The following is a 13,842-nucleotide window of genomic DNA, read 5'->3' as shown; positions in this document are numbered from 1 at the left end:
TTCGGACTTTTTTCTTTGTTCCGCGCTCATGCCGGAAAAGAAGAAAAGAAACATCTTTCTCTCTTTCATTAGCAAGGAAAGAAAATAAGATTTCTTACTCCTTTAGTTTATCATTTTCTTTTGGCTATTTATTTCAATGGGTGTGGCGTGGTTGCCATCTCTTCCAGAGTTTTCTCCGGTGCTGATTCACAACCTCATTTCTTGGGTAATATCTGACATTAATTTGAGTAGATCTGAATACACAGTAAGAGGGCTCCTAAGAATTACCAATTACATTTGGCATGACACCTACATGCCTAATGGCATCTTTGCATGGTTGAAGCCCTGTGAAAATGGATAAAAGCTGGTAATCAAATAATTATTTCCCAGTGACAGTGAGATTGGATGGAACCGAAACCGTTTTGTAAAAGTAATTTGTCCTTTAACTGTTACATTTCCCTCTCGACTAATTCACCTTCACCAGTCTTCCAAGGTCTGCTGTCTTTGTTTCTATAGAGAATGTTCGATCATCGCTTTCTGAATTTTTCATTTTCAAAAACTTCATGAAATCATTGAATCATATCATCTGTATATCCATCTAATCATTATTTTAGATAATTTGAACATGTTTAGGAAGCCTTTTCATTTTCTTTAAACCTGACCCTTCTTATCACTGTTTTTGTTTTCTTCAATTGAAAGTCAGATAAAAGCTGAAATATTCTTTTTTTGAGTTTGTAAAACGGTTACATAAACAGTTAAATTTCCCCGTGGTCTTGCAGTAGAAGTGTGCTACGTACGCGTCGCAGACCTATATCTTTTAATACCGTGACTGCCGCTAATGTATTTCACGCTACGTGGCGGTTTAGTGTCAAAGTCTTTATTACCCTATGCCGGGATAAAACGGCTTCCGACAAAAATGATAACCTTTTTAGATAATGCAATTCACAAACTTTTTAATGTTAATGCTCATGACAAATTACGTCACACAGGATACCCAGCCTCATGTTATTGTTTTCTGAGACCCCTGTTTACTCAAGTTACGTAACGACCGGTTTAAAAAAATCCAAAACGTCATTACGGAAGCCTGCGGACCTAAGAGAAAACCGGATCTCGATCGGGGAGATATTTTGATTTCTTAAAGGAAATAAACTTCCTTTAATGTTTGCTGTTCATTTAATTCTCATGCATGCCCGGGACATTCACAGATTTAAAAATCCATCACTCGCTTGAATAGCTTCGGTTTGGCCTGAGGAGTGAGACAGCAAGCCGTCAAAACAACAAAGGTTTAATCAAAGCATTAATTGTTCAAGGTATCAACTTCCAAATCTGTTTTCCCCATAAAAATCAACTACACATCTTCTAAATATACAACGAGCCAGGAATCAAGAACTTCGACAGCTCTTGTTTCACGTTTCATCCGTTGCCTTTCGTTTGTCACGTTTTGCTCATAACGTGAAAAAACGTAAACATCCGCCCATCGTAAGCTTGGGCTGCCTGTGAGGCAAGAGCGCGAGCATGCAAATTTTACGCCGTCGCCGCTCGACCACAGCGGTAACAAACCTGGTGGCTAAGCGGCAATATCAGAAATGATGGTTCGCTTTGTGGTGCTGTGTTGTTTCGTAACGATACCGATTTCTGGTAGGTACGCTTGTAAAGGCGAGTTCTTCTGTTAGAGTCTGTCTGATGCCGATAGTTTGTAGATTGACTCAGGAAATAATATTCTTAGCGCCTCTTGAGAGATATGGATTGAAGTGCGTAAATTACGTTTGTCGTCCAGGTTTTAGTTATAGTTGTGCTCGTAGAGAACCTGTCTGAAATTTGGAAACGTGAAGCGATCGACTATAGAGTTGAGAATTCGGTCATTCAGATTGGTCAAGTTCGTGGAACAGTGAAAACGCTGAATGGCACATTTCACCGGCATCACTGAAACATTTTAAAATGCGTAGCTGTTTATTATTCAGTAGAATACAATCACAGAATTCATCTGCATAACCAACCTTAGAAACACTGAATAACATGGCTAAATATTTTAATGCAGAACTATTTATTTGCAATAACGGGCTACCGCCAATACAAAAGTGTCGCTTTTACGTCGAATCATCAAAACATTTTTCTCATGGACTGTCCATTCCACATGGACAATATTACGCAAAACAAAACATTTTTGTAGTGTTTTGATCTGTCTCAAATTGTATACATTTACTTGCGTGTACGTCGTTCAGTTTCAACCTAAATAGCGCTCCCTATAAAAATTTCATATCGCGAATGTATGTTTTAACGAGATAATATTTCCCCCAAAGACAAGTTTATTTCGTGATGTGGTCGAACACAAACCGCACTATTTAAAATTGCCAAATGAACAAGGCTTGAGGGCATAGCTTAAGTTCCATTTGAAAAATAAAGCACTCCAAAGACGATCTTCGATATCATTGTTAGACTAAAATTTGCATGTTCTCGTGCGTCACGCAATTTGTTCCAAATGCATCGTAGGATGAGAAAAGAGCCAATAGACCACATGCCTTGGCAAAGTTCAAAATATGAACATGTTATGAAATAGTTTTACATACGACTATGTAAATATTCTTTAAGGAAAGCTTTTGACCATAATTATAAATTAATCACTTTAAAAAATGCTGAAAATGTCTCAGCGGTACTGGTTGTTGAATTGTTATCATGGTGTTTTCTTGTCACGCGATAATTAAACAACATTTACCATCTTTTTTTGCTTTCTTTTTTAAATACTTCTTTGAAATTTGCATCAGTCCACGACACCAAAATAAAGATGATTACATTTGACAGCTAACTGAAAACTAATACGTTGCCAATCGTTGGTTGATTTCTACCAACTAAATGTCATGAAAATCATATAAAGTTCTATTTAAAAAAACATTAAACACCTAAGGAAGAGCAGATGTAAGGTAGCTCAGTGAAGAATGTTAGTTTGTTAAATCCGCATAGATTTTTTTTTTTTGCTCCTCAGAGTCTAGACTTGAAAGTAAATAATTTCAATATTTTCTGTCTACCTTTCTGACTCGCGACTCCTCTAAAGTTAAATTTGTATGATGCTGTCATTTTAGTCACGTTGTAGAAAGAAAACATCCTTCTATTTCCTTTTGAGTACTTTGCCTTCTGACTTAATTTTCTTAGAAAATATCTGGCATTTCCCCATTTGTGTTACAAAATTATTCAGCTGCTTTTAGTGTCTTTATAAATATGATCTTATTTCTTTTTAAATGTTTATATTTGCGTCTATATAATTACAATTACAAATAATGTTTAACAATAGGCCATTTCTGAATTACCTCATTTTCAAAGCGAGTCCTGGTGCTCATCCTTTCATATGATAATAGGTTTTCATTCACATGCAAATAAAACTCAGTCTCATACGACTGGTTGAGCACCAGGCCTCGTTTTGAAAAAGAGGCAAAAGGTATTTCAGAATGACCGACCTGTAGGTTAGCGTACTATAGCCTTACCCCCCTTCCTTCTTCCGTTACTCCTCTGGGGGAAGGGTACGGCTAAACGTGAGCTAACTAGAGGTGAATAGTGGTGGATGCTTACGGAGCTGCAAAGCGGTCAAGGATATATCAACCACTTTCCCCCACAGTAGTGAATTACTAATTACTTCCGAACCAGCCAATCAGTGTGCACGAAAAGTACTATGTGTACTTATCTCGCTTGTTATTTATTAAATATCTATATTTATTACCTAACTCATATTAAAAGCGATAATTTTACAATCGTAGCTTACTTTCGGCCCCACCTAGCTGAGTAATAAATAGATAGTACTCGGTAGTTATTTGAAAGGCAGAAAACACCCAAATATGATGCGCCAATCTTCCAACACAATTGGGTGTCCACATATCGCAAGGAGATATATCTAGGATATTAAAGAAGCTAGCTTTGAATTGCCGAAAAAAACAATCATGAAGATTAGGAGTTTTTTCTGTTTGTAAGAAAACCCTTGCGAGGAAACACTTTTCTTTATTAAACAAAAATGGTCAAAACTCTGAGACTAGATCAGAGAATTCCAGAATTGAACCCACTATTTTGATGTAAATTTTCGTAGAAAAAGTCAATTCGATTTTTAGTGTACCTTTGTGATCGGCCTCCTGGTTAGTAGAGGGTGATCTAAACTTGATTATTTTCTGTATTTTCAGTCTGGACGCGGGAATGTTTCCACTGCCTTGATAAAGCGTCAAGATGCAAACCAGGCACTAACATCTCGACGATTCTAGAATGTACTGATCCTACTAATCGATGTTTTTGGAGGAAGGTTACAGGTGAAACAAGAGAAGGGGATATGATAGAGCGAGGCTGTACCAATGAAGACGGCTGTGATATAATGATGAAAGCATGCGAAAACTCTGGTGATTGCAAAACTACATGTTGCCATCAAGACCTGTGTAACAGTGCCGTTACCAATGGCATTACGTCGAACACGTGCACATTCTTAGGTCTGCTGTTTATAATACTCATATTGAGGTGGGAGGTTTGGTGAATATATACTTCAGAAAAACAAGGATCGGAGGGCATCAATTAATTTCACGCTCGTCCGAGTTTTCTTTCCCACCTCATGTTTGTTTACAAGTCTTCAAGCTCTCCTGGAAGAAATTCCATGATTTTCTAGGATTCCGTCTGCGTAACTGTGTGTGTTATATCACTTCAGTTCATTACTTTTTCCCAGACTTTCTCTACCGCTGAATTGGTGCGGACTGGATACTAACATCGAGAAAAGTCTAATTTTGTTTATATCCCGTACGAGCGTTAGTGCATCTTTGTTAAAAATGCGGATGTAAATAAGCAGACACGACGCGTCAACGAAAAACTAATATTCCAAATTTTTTGACAGCGAGTCCACAACTCAAATTTGCAATAATTAACAACTACTCACCGGACTGGGGGTGGCTAGTGGTGGATATTCACCGAACCACGAAGCGTCGAGGCAAATACCCTCCGCTGGCCACCGACACTGAGGTGAATAGCTATTTTACTATCTTTGAAACAGTGAGAGAATATAACACTAAAAGATTATTTTAATCAATTTATTCCTGCAACGACTACAGTATTTTCGTGCGCGTTGCCCGGGGGTAAATTTTAAATGATATACTGATTTATGATAACATGACACCGACCCTCAGACTTAAAATTATGACCCAACTTTTCAGCTCGAGAATTTTTTAGAGATCAGTAAATACAAGGAGAAATAATTTACGTAAACTTAAGTTCCATAACTGTTCTTCGGGCTTATCTAATTTATTTATCCTTACTTTGCAATTTGAATAAAAGAATTTGAACGAACGAGCTCCATCTTAAACTTGTCAAGCAGTGAGTTGACAACGAAACACTTCCTACAGCTTTTGAGGCCCTCCCAAAAGAACCATATCTTTTGCAAAACTGCGAAACACATTGGGGGCACTTTACAACACTCATCAAGAGTCGTGCATGTAAATGTTAAATGACTTTGTAGGAATTATAAGCTTGGAAAGTACGTCTGTAATGATAATAGTTACATATTGTAATACCGAAAAGGTGTTTTCATTATCCAGCTGTACTAAGCAGAGTACGAATAACGAGCTGACCGTGTACAAATATGACGCGATATTGTACAGTTGGTTATTTTGTACTGTAAAAACCGGTCGGCCGTGCTTGCTACCCTCTCTAATTGCTCCGCTTTTCCAGCCTTATAAGAGATGCGCATGAAATAAAGCACTTGAAAAATAAATGACGTATTAGACATTTGAGTGTGAAGTATTGCTGAGTATTTTCACCCGTTGTTTGTGTTTCAACAAAAATCCGTAAAAATACTTAGCGATGCTACACACCAAAACATCAAATAAAATATACTTCATCAGTTAACTATAAAAAAAAAATGCGTTTCTAAATTAACGTTAGATCGAGTGACTTGTTAAAATTTGATCGGTTCTTTCCTTTACAGGGCGCTTTTTTAGACACTGGAATTGAGGACGACAGTGCACATTAAACGCGCTTAAATCTCACTTGCATGACTCAAACGCTTTCTATGGCTCGAAAACTTGGACTTTAGCTATAGCTCCATTTTTTGGAGCAAATTGTGTGTGTCCTGGTCTTCTAAGCCAATGGGAACATGTGTTCCTCAAGACAATCACAAACAGACAGAAAAAAATAAAAGCAAACACTAAGCGTGAAACAACTCAGGTTGAGGGAAAAACCGCTGTGGATTATAGACTGGGTATTTTTATGAGGGGGGACAGAAAAACCGAAACTCCAACCTCAGAAAAAAACTAAAGCCAAAATGTATGAGGCCTGCTCCTGACTCCGGCTATGCCAGTTTCTAACAGGAAGACTTTTACCCGTTCTTCCATGCAGGGTTCAAATTTTTTTAAACTATGTGAAGCCGGACAACCGCTGTGAAATTATTCAGGAATTGTAAAAGTCGGTGACTGCACCTGTTTGTGGAGAATACGCGTTAATTATATCACGCTGAGAAGTTTTGAAAAAAATAATCTGAGAGGAAACGTAGCTCTTCGTACAACTGGTGTCGCATCATCGACGACAGCTAAATTTTAAGAGGGTCTCACGAAAAGAAATTGATGGCAAATATGCTTGCATCGTTATGCGTCGTGCTTTTATCCATCAAAGGTAAGTAGGTTGTGCTGAAGTATAAACGACATAACTTCTGAAGACAAGTCGAGTTAAGTTTCAAGACTATTATGGTGAAAGAATTGTACGTTTGACGTAATTTCAAGATTGCTCAGACTTAAATTAATTCCCGCATTTCTACGGAGGCATTTTAGAACTGGTCGATGTAAAAACAGGTTTGAAATGACATGATCCCTTAAAATAAGATTTACTAGACACTGACGCATATCAAACACTAGACGAATTCACGATTATTTCAAATTGTTGAACATCATTTTAGTCCTGGCTGTTTTCAATTAGTAAAGCAAACTATTTGGAATTGGAACTGATAAAAAAATTAGAATTTGAAAATAACGCATGAATAAAAATTTTGCCAATGTTTTTGTTATCCATTGTTTTGTTTCTTTTCTTTTGCAAAGAATCATTTTTCTCAATGATTTACTCATTTAAAGTCTTAAAACAGCCGCGGTTTAATTTGGGATGAAGTAACTTTGTGTTCTCATGATTTAAGGAACATTTTCATGGCTACACTGAGCTTAACTTCATGGGTTCTCACCTTACATTTAGGTGAACCGAATTCCCAAGGCCATCTCCGCTTTTCGAAAAGAGGAGACCCTGGGAACGAGACTGTGTGTTTGGTCACTGTATAGCTCACTGTCTTAGTTTTTGCTTTTTTGCTTGTTACTCTGGGCTGAGGGGGTTGTAATGAGGATAACTCTAGTCCCAGGTTAATTTCATATAAATGCCTTATGACAGAATATGAAAGTACTCTCGATTAACCCTCATCATGCTTAAAACAACTCGGCTCTGCATGTTTACTCAGTGGACGTTGGTTAGAGCTGAATGCTAACGTTCTTTGTTAAGGTGTGAGACAAAATCGTCGAGCAATCAAAAATGCAATACACATTAGGTTACCGCCCTGTTTACTCATTTTTATTCCATCACAATTCACCCATAAGTAATTTTTTCCTTACCTTTCTCTAAATTTTCATTTAAACTATCTCCTTTAAGCGCCATTGATGTTTTATTGTAGAACTGTCAGGTATCAGATGTTTTACATGCGATGAAGGCGGTGACTGTCGAAAACAAATGGGAGAAGAGAAATGCCCTGTGGAACCACTACTAAAGGACAGGTGCATTGAGATAATGAACAATGAGAATGGACAGGTATTTGAGAGGAGTTACTTTGAATTAAAAGCAATGTTATCATTAATATCATATTAAGGAGTGTTTGTTTAATTCTAGAGTTTGTCTGCCAAGTCATAAGAATTCGAATCCATTCGGCAATGCTTGATTCAAAGTAAATACAAAATATCATATGCTATCGTAACTATTTTTGATCAAATGAAGAATTACTGCCCTAGCGATAAAGGAAACAAAATCCTCCCTTCTCCCATTTTGCGCGTTAATCAGGAGTGAAAGCATGCGCATGATGCGAGATAAGAAATTATTCTGGCAGGTGAGCGGCAATCAATCAAATTTCTTTAAGTGCAGGTCATAAGCGAAGATCATTTATTTCCTTGTACACAATCCGCAAGTCAAAAAATTATTTATTTCATTCAATTGTGGTGCGCAAAATGACCAAAGTTTTGGTACATTGGATCTAGGACTCCATTTGAATATGATCTAATTGCCTGAAAGGAATATGATCGATGTCGCAATTCATTCCAGGTCGCCAAAGGATGCGCCAACATCAGAATGTGTCAGAAAGCAGAGAAAAATTGCAAAGAGGCCAAAGAAAGAAGGACTGGGGATTGTGACGTCACTTGTTGTACAGCTGACCTGTGTAATACCGGCTCAAAAGGATCCTCATCTCATTGGCTTCACGCACTCTGCTTTCTCTTCTGTGTGTTGTTCTTAAACCTCCTCAAAACTGATATGATAAGCAACGAATAGAAAATCAACGATCAGAATAGCTTATAAACAAGACAATGTTCTCCCTAGTATTAAGGAAACAATAAATTAAATAGTAAAAGAAGATGTACCCATAAGAAGATTGCCCCATAATTGAAATTTATTAATGGCTGCAAATTTGCTAAAATTGCTTTTTAAGAAAAGCGCGTTCAGCAGTTTCTCGAACTTCACAAGCCTGGTACAATCATGTATATTCAATAGCTAAGAAACATCTCGACTGCTTATGACATGTTACGGTCAACAACATTTGACCTTCAGCTATAGATAGGTTTCTTTCCAGAAGACATCCTTTGTTTTAACAGAAGAACTGACGTTTCCGCGCCAGGCATCCAAGCCATTGTAAGTCCCTGAAACTAGAAATGAGCTAAGACTGATCGTTTTTCTAGTTACGTATTCATAGATCTATAGCTTATGTCCACTCGAGCACTTGTGATTTCTCCAGTTCGCTTACGGATTCTTTCTCTGAGGCACCTTTGTCTTTCTCTTTGATTTGCAATAGGCAAAAGCTTTGTCTGGAGACTAACCATTTTCAAAACTGTAAAACCTTTGTCTGACCAAGAGTCATTTGTTATCGAATCTCTGACTTTTATTCGATGGCGCTCCCTTGCAAGTAAACGGAGAATTGCCGACTACGAGAGACGATGACTTCCTTTAGTGAGCAAGCGCAATCTGTCTCGTGAAATTTACTCTCAAAAGTCGCACAAACAATATTTGTGCTCTTGTGAATAAATACAATCGACGTGCACCTAGGAATGGCCATTTCCTATTTCAGATTCTCTTAACAAGGGAAAGTTGATCAAGAACACAGCAGCAAATGATAGAACAATGATCCCTTGAAGATAGCCCCTCAGACTTTTGCCTGCGTTGCATAAGTTTCCATGACAACACTGATGTAAGCAGTTAAGATGGCCGTCGCAGTAGAGGTCAGGGTTGGCACAGTCACTGTCTGAAGAGCAATCCTTTGTAAACGTCTTTGTCACTATCTCAGATTTGTTCGAATTTTCTCCCCAGCTGTGAGTTTCTTCCTTAGTTATGGCATTGCAATGTTCAAACTTATAAGGACATATCTTCTTGATGATGTTTTTGTTACAATGCGCCCAAGATGTATTACTTCGACATGAAAAGCACGTTGACCCTGTAATTTAACAATACGAGGTTGGGTCTCTTTAAAAAAAAAGAGGCTTTCAATTTTTACCTAACGAACTGCGTATTTGTTTAAAGTTAGTAACTTTTACATGGCCATAAAGATGTGGTTGTACTGAAGGCTGAGTAGCTAGACATACCAAATAAACGCACACTTAGCTTTTATAGACATCGTTATTTATTCAGACACGTCACTTTAGAAACTCTTTTATCAAGAATGTACAACATCTACCTGTCACGAACCTCTCGTTGCTAGGATAGGAGGCAACTGCCATGGTGATCACTGTAATACACGAATTGAGAAGGCAAGTTTCTAAAGAAACTGTTGTGCTACGTCGGTGGGGGAGTGTAACAAGATAATTTGCTTTTATCAACTGAGTTGATGATGCAAATTGGCCACCATAAAGAGTTTCTCAACTGACGTTTCGAGTGTTAGCCCTTAGTCAGAGCGAATGGTGATAAAAATATGGCTTACACACATAAGTATGTGTTATGTTTATTGTGACCGATTGTAAGCAATTTTCAATCATTTTGATAGTCTATTCTGTTATTTGTCAAAAGAAAAAGAAACCATCAGTATATCGCGAAGGTTAAACTGACCTGCGCAATAACCCCAGCCCGATCCGCTCAGATTCCTGTCAAATTCATTCTCTGTTGCACACCAGTATTCACCATTTGGATCATTATCAGTGGCTGCGCAGCTGATGTAGTCTTTACCAAGATATTTAAACGGGAATTTGCAACATTCTCCATCTGTAGTCTTTACAAGACACTGCGATTTCCTCACTGCGTGAAGAGAAGACAAGTGAGGTCAGTAAAACTTACTCCTCTGAGAATACCTTCTTGAGATCTAGGTTAACTGGATCGATGAGATTTAAAGGAAGCTTACATTTGCAGTAGCCCCAACTGGTAGTTTCGTTACTGCGATGTCTAACGTCTTCAGTGGCGCACCAAAAGCGGCCCTCGGCGTCCCCATTATTCGTGCATTTCTTGTATTTTACTCCTTTGTAGCGGAATGGAAATCGACAGCAGTGATAATCAACCGTTCTCTGGATACAGGCCGTATTTCTCTCTGCGACAACACTTTCTGAAACGAGTACAAAAGAATAAATGAATATGCACCTTGGGAAAAAAGACAAAACTGCGCAGTCAGATGCACAGTATGCCCGGTAAAACTGCTCTCGGCCTAAGTCAGGGACGGTTTTGAGTAAAAGGAGATGTATAATATTCAGCAGCGGAGGAAGGAAAGATGCCAATGTTGCGGAATTCACTCAAGATACAGTGAAGCAGTGCTTCCCTCCTTTATGAGGGACCTTAGGCAGTCAGGACGGCAACGTCAAAAAAGACGTCGATTAAAAAATAAATTCGTATTTTAAGTTAGAATTTCGCGAATGGCTGAATGTCTTTACCATCTCTTACGGCGCCAAACCTCAACTTTTACATAACGGATGTGAGCAGCGTTTGGTTCCCAAAGGAGACTTAAATAATTTGCCGTCGGGGTTTCGGGGGGTTTCTTGATCCCATGTTGTTGTTTTGCACCGAGAGTAAGAATGTAGAAAGATTTGAAAACTCACGTGCTGAGCTCAAGTAGTTCTGCCCATTAATAGGTTTTTTGTTTTTGCCACGTCCTCGTTGCCGTCGCTGTCGTGGTTTGCTATTAAAAGACCCCTTTTATCCGCGATATGCTTAGATGTAGGCTTTTCCTTGATTCGAACGGCGTGATTGCAAGGCACATAGAGACATTTTGCCGAAACTTTTTGAAAAGAGTTCACTTTCGTACTAGAGTCTACTTTCTTACCAGATTTTTACTGAACTATTAATGGAGCTAAACATGTTCTTGGCTTTCTTAGTGCACAACAGGGAGTTTTAATATATTCAAATATGACACAAGACATTTCACCGCAATCTTTGCGTGACCATCGTAACCAACATGACCTATACATATCTACACGTGAGGATCAATGTATCGAAATTAAGACAGCATAACCCACAAACTGACGAGTTTACTTGCAGTTCTGATATCACTTACTATCACATTATGCAGGAATATTGCGGCATCCGATATTTCTCAAACTGAAGCAATTGGAAATCGACTTTCCACTGAAGCCATCAAAATATATAAATAGACAAGAAAACGATTTTAACTGGCTTTCGCAAATATCGACACCTGCTGTTTTATGAATATTTAATCTGACGGGCAACCTACCGTTTTAAAGTTTAACTTTGATAAAAGGGATCTAATTCGCACCCCGTCGGGTCTTTCATTGAGATTAATCCCCTGAAACAAGAAAGCCCATCTTTTTCTGATTTTTTTCCGTACCACTTAATTGACCCGAAGTTAATAAGCAACTCCACAAACACATTCACATGGCTTATTCACTCTTGAGCAATTCCTAAATTTCTGAATTAAACATGACCATGCCATGGTGAATTAGTTTTTCCTGTTAAATTTGACGTCTTTTAGCTTTATTTCAGGTAAATCGATCAGCAAGACTCTCTCTAAACTATGAATGAGTCAGGATATATTACAACCACGATATCTCCATTTCAAACAGTTCCTACGTATGTTATAAACAAGCCGCATCTTTAGCATGCAAGCTCTTGGCAATTAACCCTTCGGCGTGTTATTCCCCCATCAGAAGTTAACTATATTTGTCCTTCTGTGTAAGAACTGGTCTCAATTCATCGAAGTTAAAAGTTTGAACAACTTCCGTCGAAACTGCTTTCTACGAAACGTGTTGAAATAACTCGCAGCTAATGGATGACGAAAGAACTAAAAATTTGGCGTTCAGTCAAGAAAAACATATTTTTCTTCGATAGCTTGCAGAAGTATTCTTCCTTACCTGTGAAAACATAAGTCAGTACTGCGACAAACAAACGCGTTGCTCTCGCTTTCATCATAAGCTATCTCCACGGTGAATCGTCAATGGCCATCTGGTAGTGTCGAGGTTATCGTGGCTCAAAGATGCATTTTTGTCGCCTTGAATGTGATTGGTCATTAATGTTTCAACTCACTCAAGCATGCTAATCATCGACAGTCGAAAGTTATCAATAACTCAGAGCTCTTATAACTAAGCTGATGTTATTTCAGACCAACATGAAATAGTTGATGACGGAATCAAAATTAGAAAGGTTATCACTGCGACACAGGCCATTGGATTAGTCATGGCTGAATGCCTTCAGCTTTGTTTAAAAAAACGTTTTGAGTGCATTTAGGGGTAATATTGCCCACGGCACATAATAATGACGATGAGCTTTACATTTATCCCTAAAAATTATCTCCTTCAATTTCCTAATTCCTTTTTCATTTATTTTGAAATTCCAATCATGTTTTCCTGAAGTTTAAAATTGACAGAACAGCCAAGGATTCATTTCCCTTTTTTAATAATTTTTAATTTAACAATTCTGGTAGTGCCGCGATTGTACCCTCTACTCGAAGTCAAAACATGAAAGGAAAAGTCTACTCATTCTTAAAATAATGAGAAACTTAACTTTTATTGATACTCGGCTAAAAGAGTTAAAGTGAAGAAAGCTCCAAAGGGATAAATCAAACAAACAAACAAACAGACAAGAAACAAGCGATTCCAAACGAATCAAAAACAACGTAAAAAGAATCAAAAATCGCCTTTTGTATTCAGTCAGTGTTTTCTGGTCGGCGAAAGTTCATCAAGCGTTCTCATAATGATTTTACTGCCGCTTAATGAGGACATTATTTGACAAAGATAGATTCCTTGTAAGAGGGCGTTTAAAAATTAATTTGCACCAGCTAGCACAGGCCATTCAATTTTCCGAAACATTTTCCATTTAAAAACAGCCGAACATCGAGGATGTCACTACGAATATGTCGAGTTTTCCCTGGCGTGATAATGTTCCTCATAGCACTGTCACCATTATGTAAGTAAACATAGAATTTTCCATCATTCAATCCTCATCTGAATGTTGGACAAGATCCACTCAAACCGACCGATTAGGGATTGTTGCAAGTCCAAGTTTTGTTTAGCACTTTTGTATTTTAGAAGCGGAACGGCTTGAACTTTCAAGCATTGCATCGAATCTCTGGTTTACAAACCAAATTAAAAGGAAAAAAAGATGGGGAGACGAAAGGCGTTGATGTCCGTACTGCATTCCATGTCAATTTTTGTTGGTTTCAAGTGGTTTTATTTTACATGAAATCGCATAAACCCA

The 13,842-nt window shown here is 38.0% G+C and overlaps 2 protein-coding genes across 2 annotated transcripts; one reads left to right on the top strand and one right to left on the bottom strand.

Annotated features, from left to right (window-relative positions):
• Positions 1–6,470: 6,470 nt before the first annotated feature.
• LOC136278222 (uncharacterized) lies at positions 6,471–9,257 on the top strand. The gene is made up of 3 exons (XM_066161701.1): positions 6,471–6,600; positions 7,634–7,767; positions 8,272–9,257. Exons 1-3 carry the CDS (start codon positions 6,552–6,554, stop codon positions 8,494–8,496), a joined length of 408 nt encoding a protein of 135 aa, XP_066017798.1. The 5' UTR covers positions 6,471–6,551; the 3' UTR covers positions 8,497–9,257.
• Positions 8,614–12,762, bottom strand: LOC131772503 (72 kDa type IV collagenase). Its single transcript, XM_059088416.2, has 4 exons — positions 12,501–12,762; positions 10,547–10,744; positions 10,258–10,443; positions 8,614–9,649 (listed from the first exon to the last, which is right to left on the bottom strand). The coding sequence occupies exons 1-4, from the start codon at positions 12,556–12,558 to the stop codon at positions 9,261–9,263; spliced, it is 831 nt and encodes a 276-aa protein (XP_058944399.1). The 5' UTR covers positions 12,559–12,762; the 3' UTR covers positions 8,614–9,260.
• Between the last annotated feature and the right edge of the window lie 1,080 nt (positions 12,763–13,842).

The sequence above is a fragment of the Pocillopora verrucosa genome, chromosome 1, assembly GCF_036669915.1.
Source record: "Pocillopora verrucosa isolate sample1 chromosome 1, ASM3666991v2, whole genome shotgun sequence".
Classification (NCBI taxonomy): domain Eukaryota; kingdom Metazoa; phylum Cnidaria; class Anthozoa; order Scleractinia; family Pocilloporidae; genus Pocillopora; species Pocillopora verrucosa.
Note: the sequence above shows the minus strand (reverse complement) of the source record. Positions and strands in the feature narration are given on the sequence as shown.

Excerpts from the sequence above, each read along its gene's own strand:
- LOC136278222 (XM_066161701.1), top strand. The coding sequence starts at position 6,552 with ATGGCAAATATGCTTGCATCGTTATGCGTCGTGCTTTTATCCATCAAA. Across the intron at positions 6,601-7,633 it reads CGTGCTTTTATCCATCAAAG|AACTGTCAGGTATCAGATGT; the intron begins GTAAGTAGGTTG and ends GTTTTATTGTAG. Across the intron at positions 7,768-8,271 it reads TGAACAATGAGAATGGACAG|GTCGCCAAAGGATGCGCCAA; the intron begins GTATTTGAGAGG and ends AATTCATTCCAG.
- LOC131772503 (XM_059088416.2), bottom strand. The coding sequence starts at position 12,558 with ATGATGAAAGCGAGAGCAACGCGTTTGTTTGTCGCAGTACTGACTTAT. Across the intron at positions 10,444-10,546 it reads CAGTTGGGGCTACTGCAAAT|TGAGGAAATCGCAGTGTCTT; the intron begins GTAAGCTTCCTT and ends CTCTTCACGCAG. Across the intron at positions 9,650-10,257 it reads GGGCTGGGGTTATTGCGCAG|GGTCAACGTGCTTTTCATGT; the intron begins GTCAGTTTAACC and ends GTTAAATTACAG.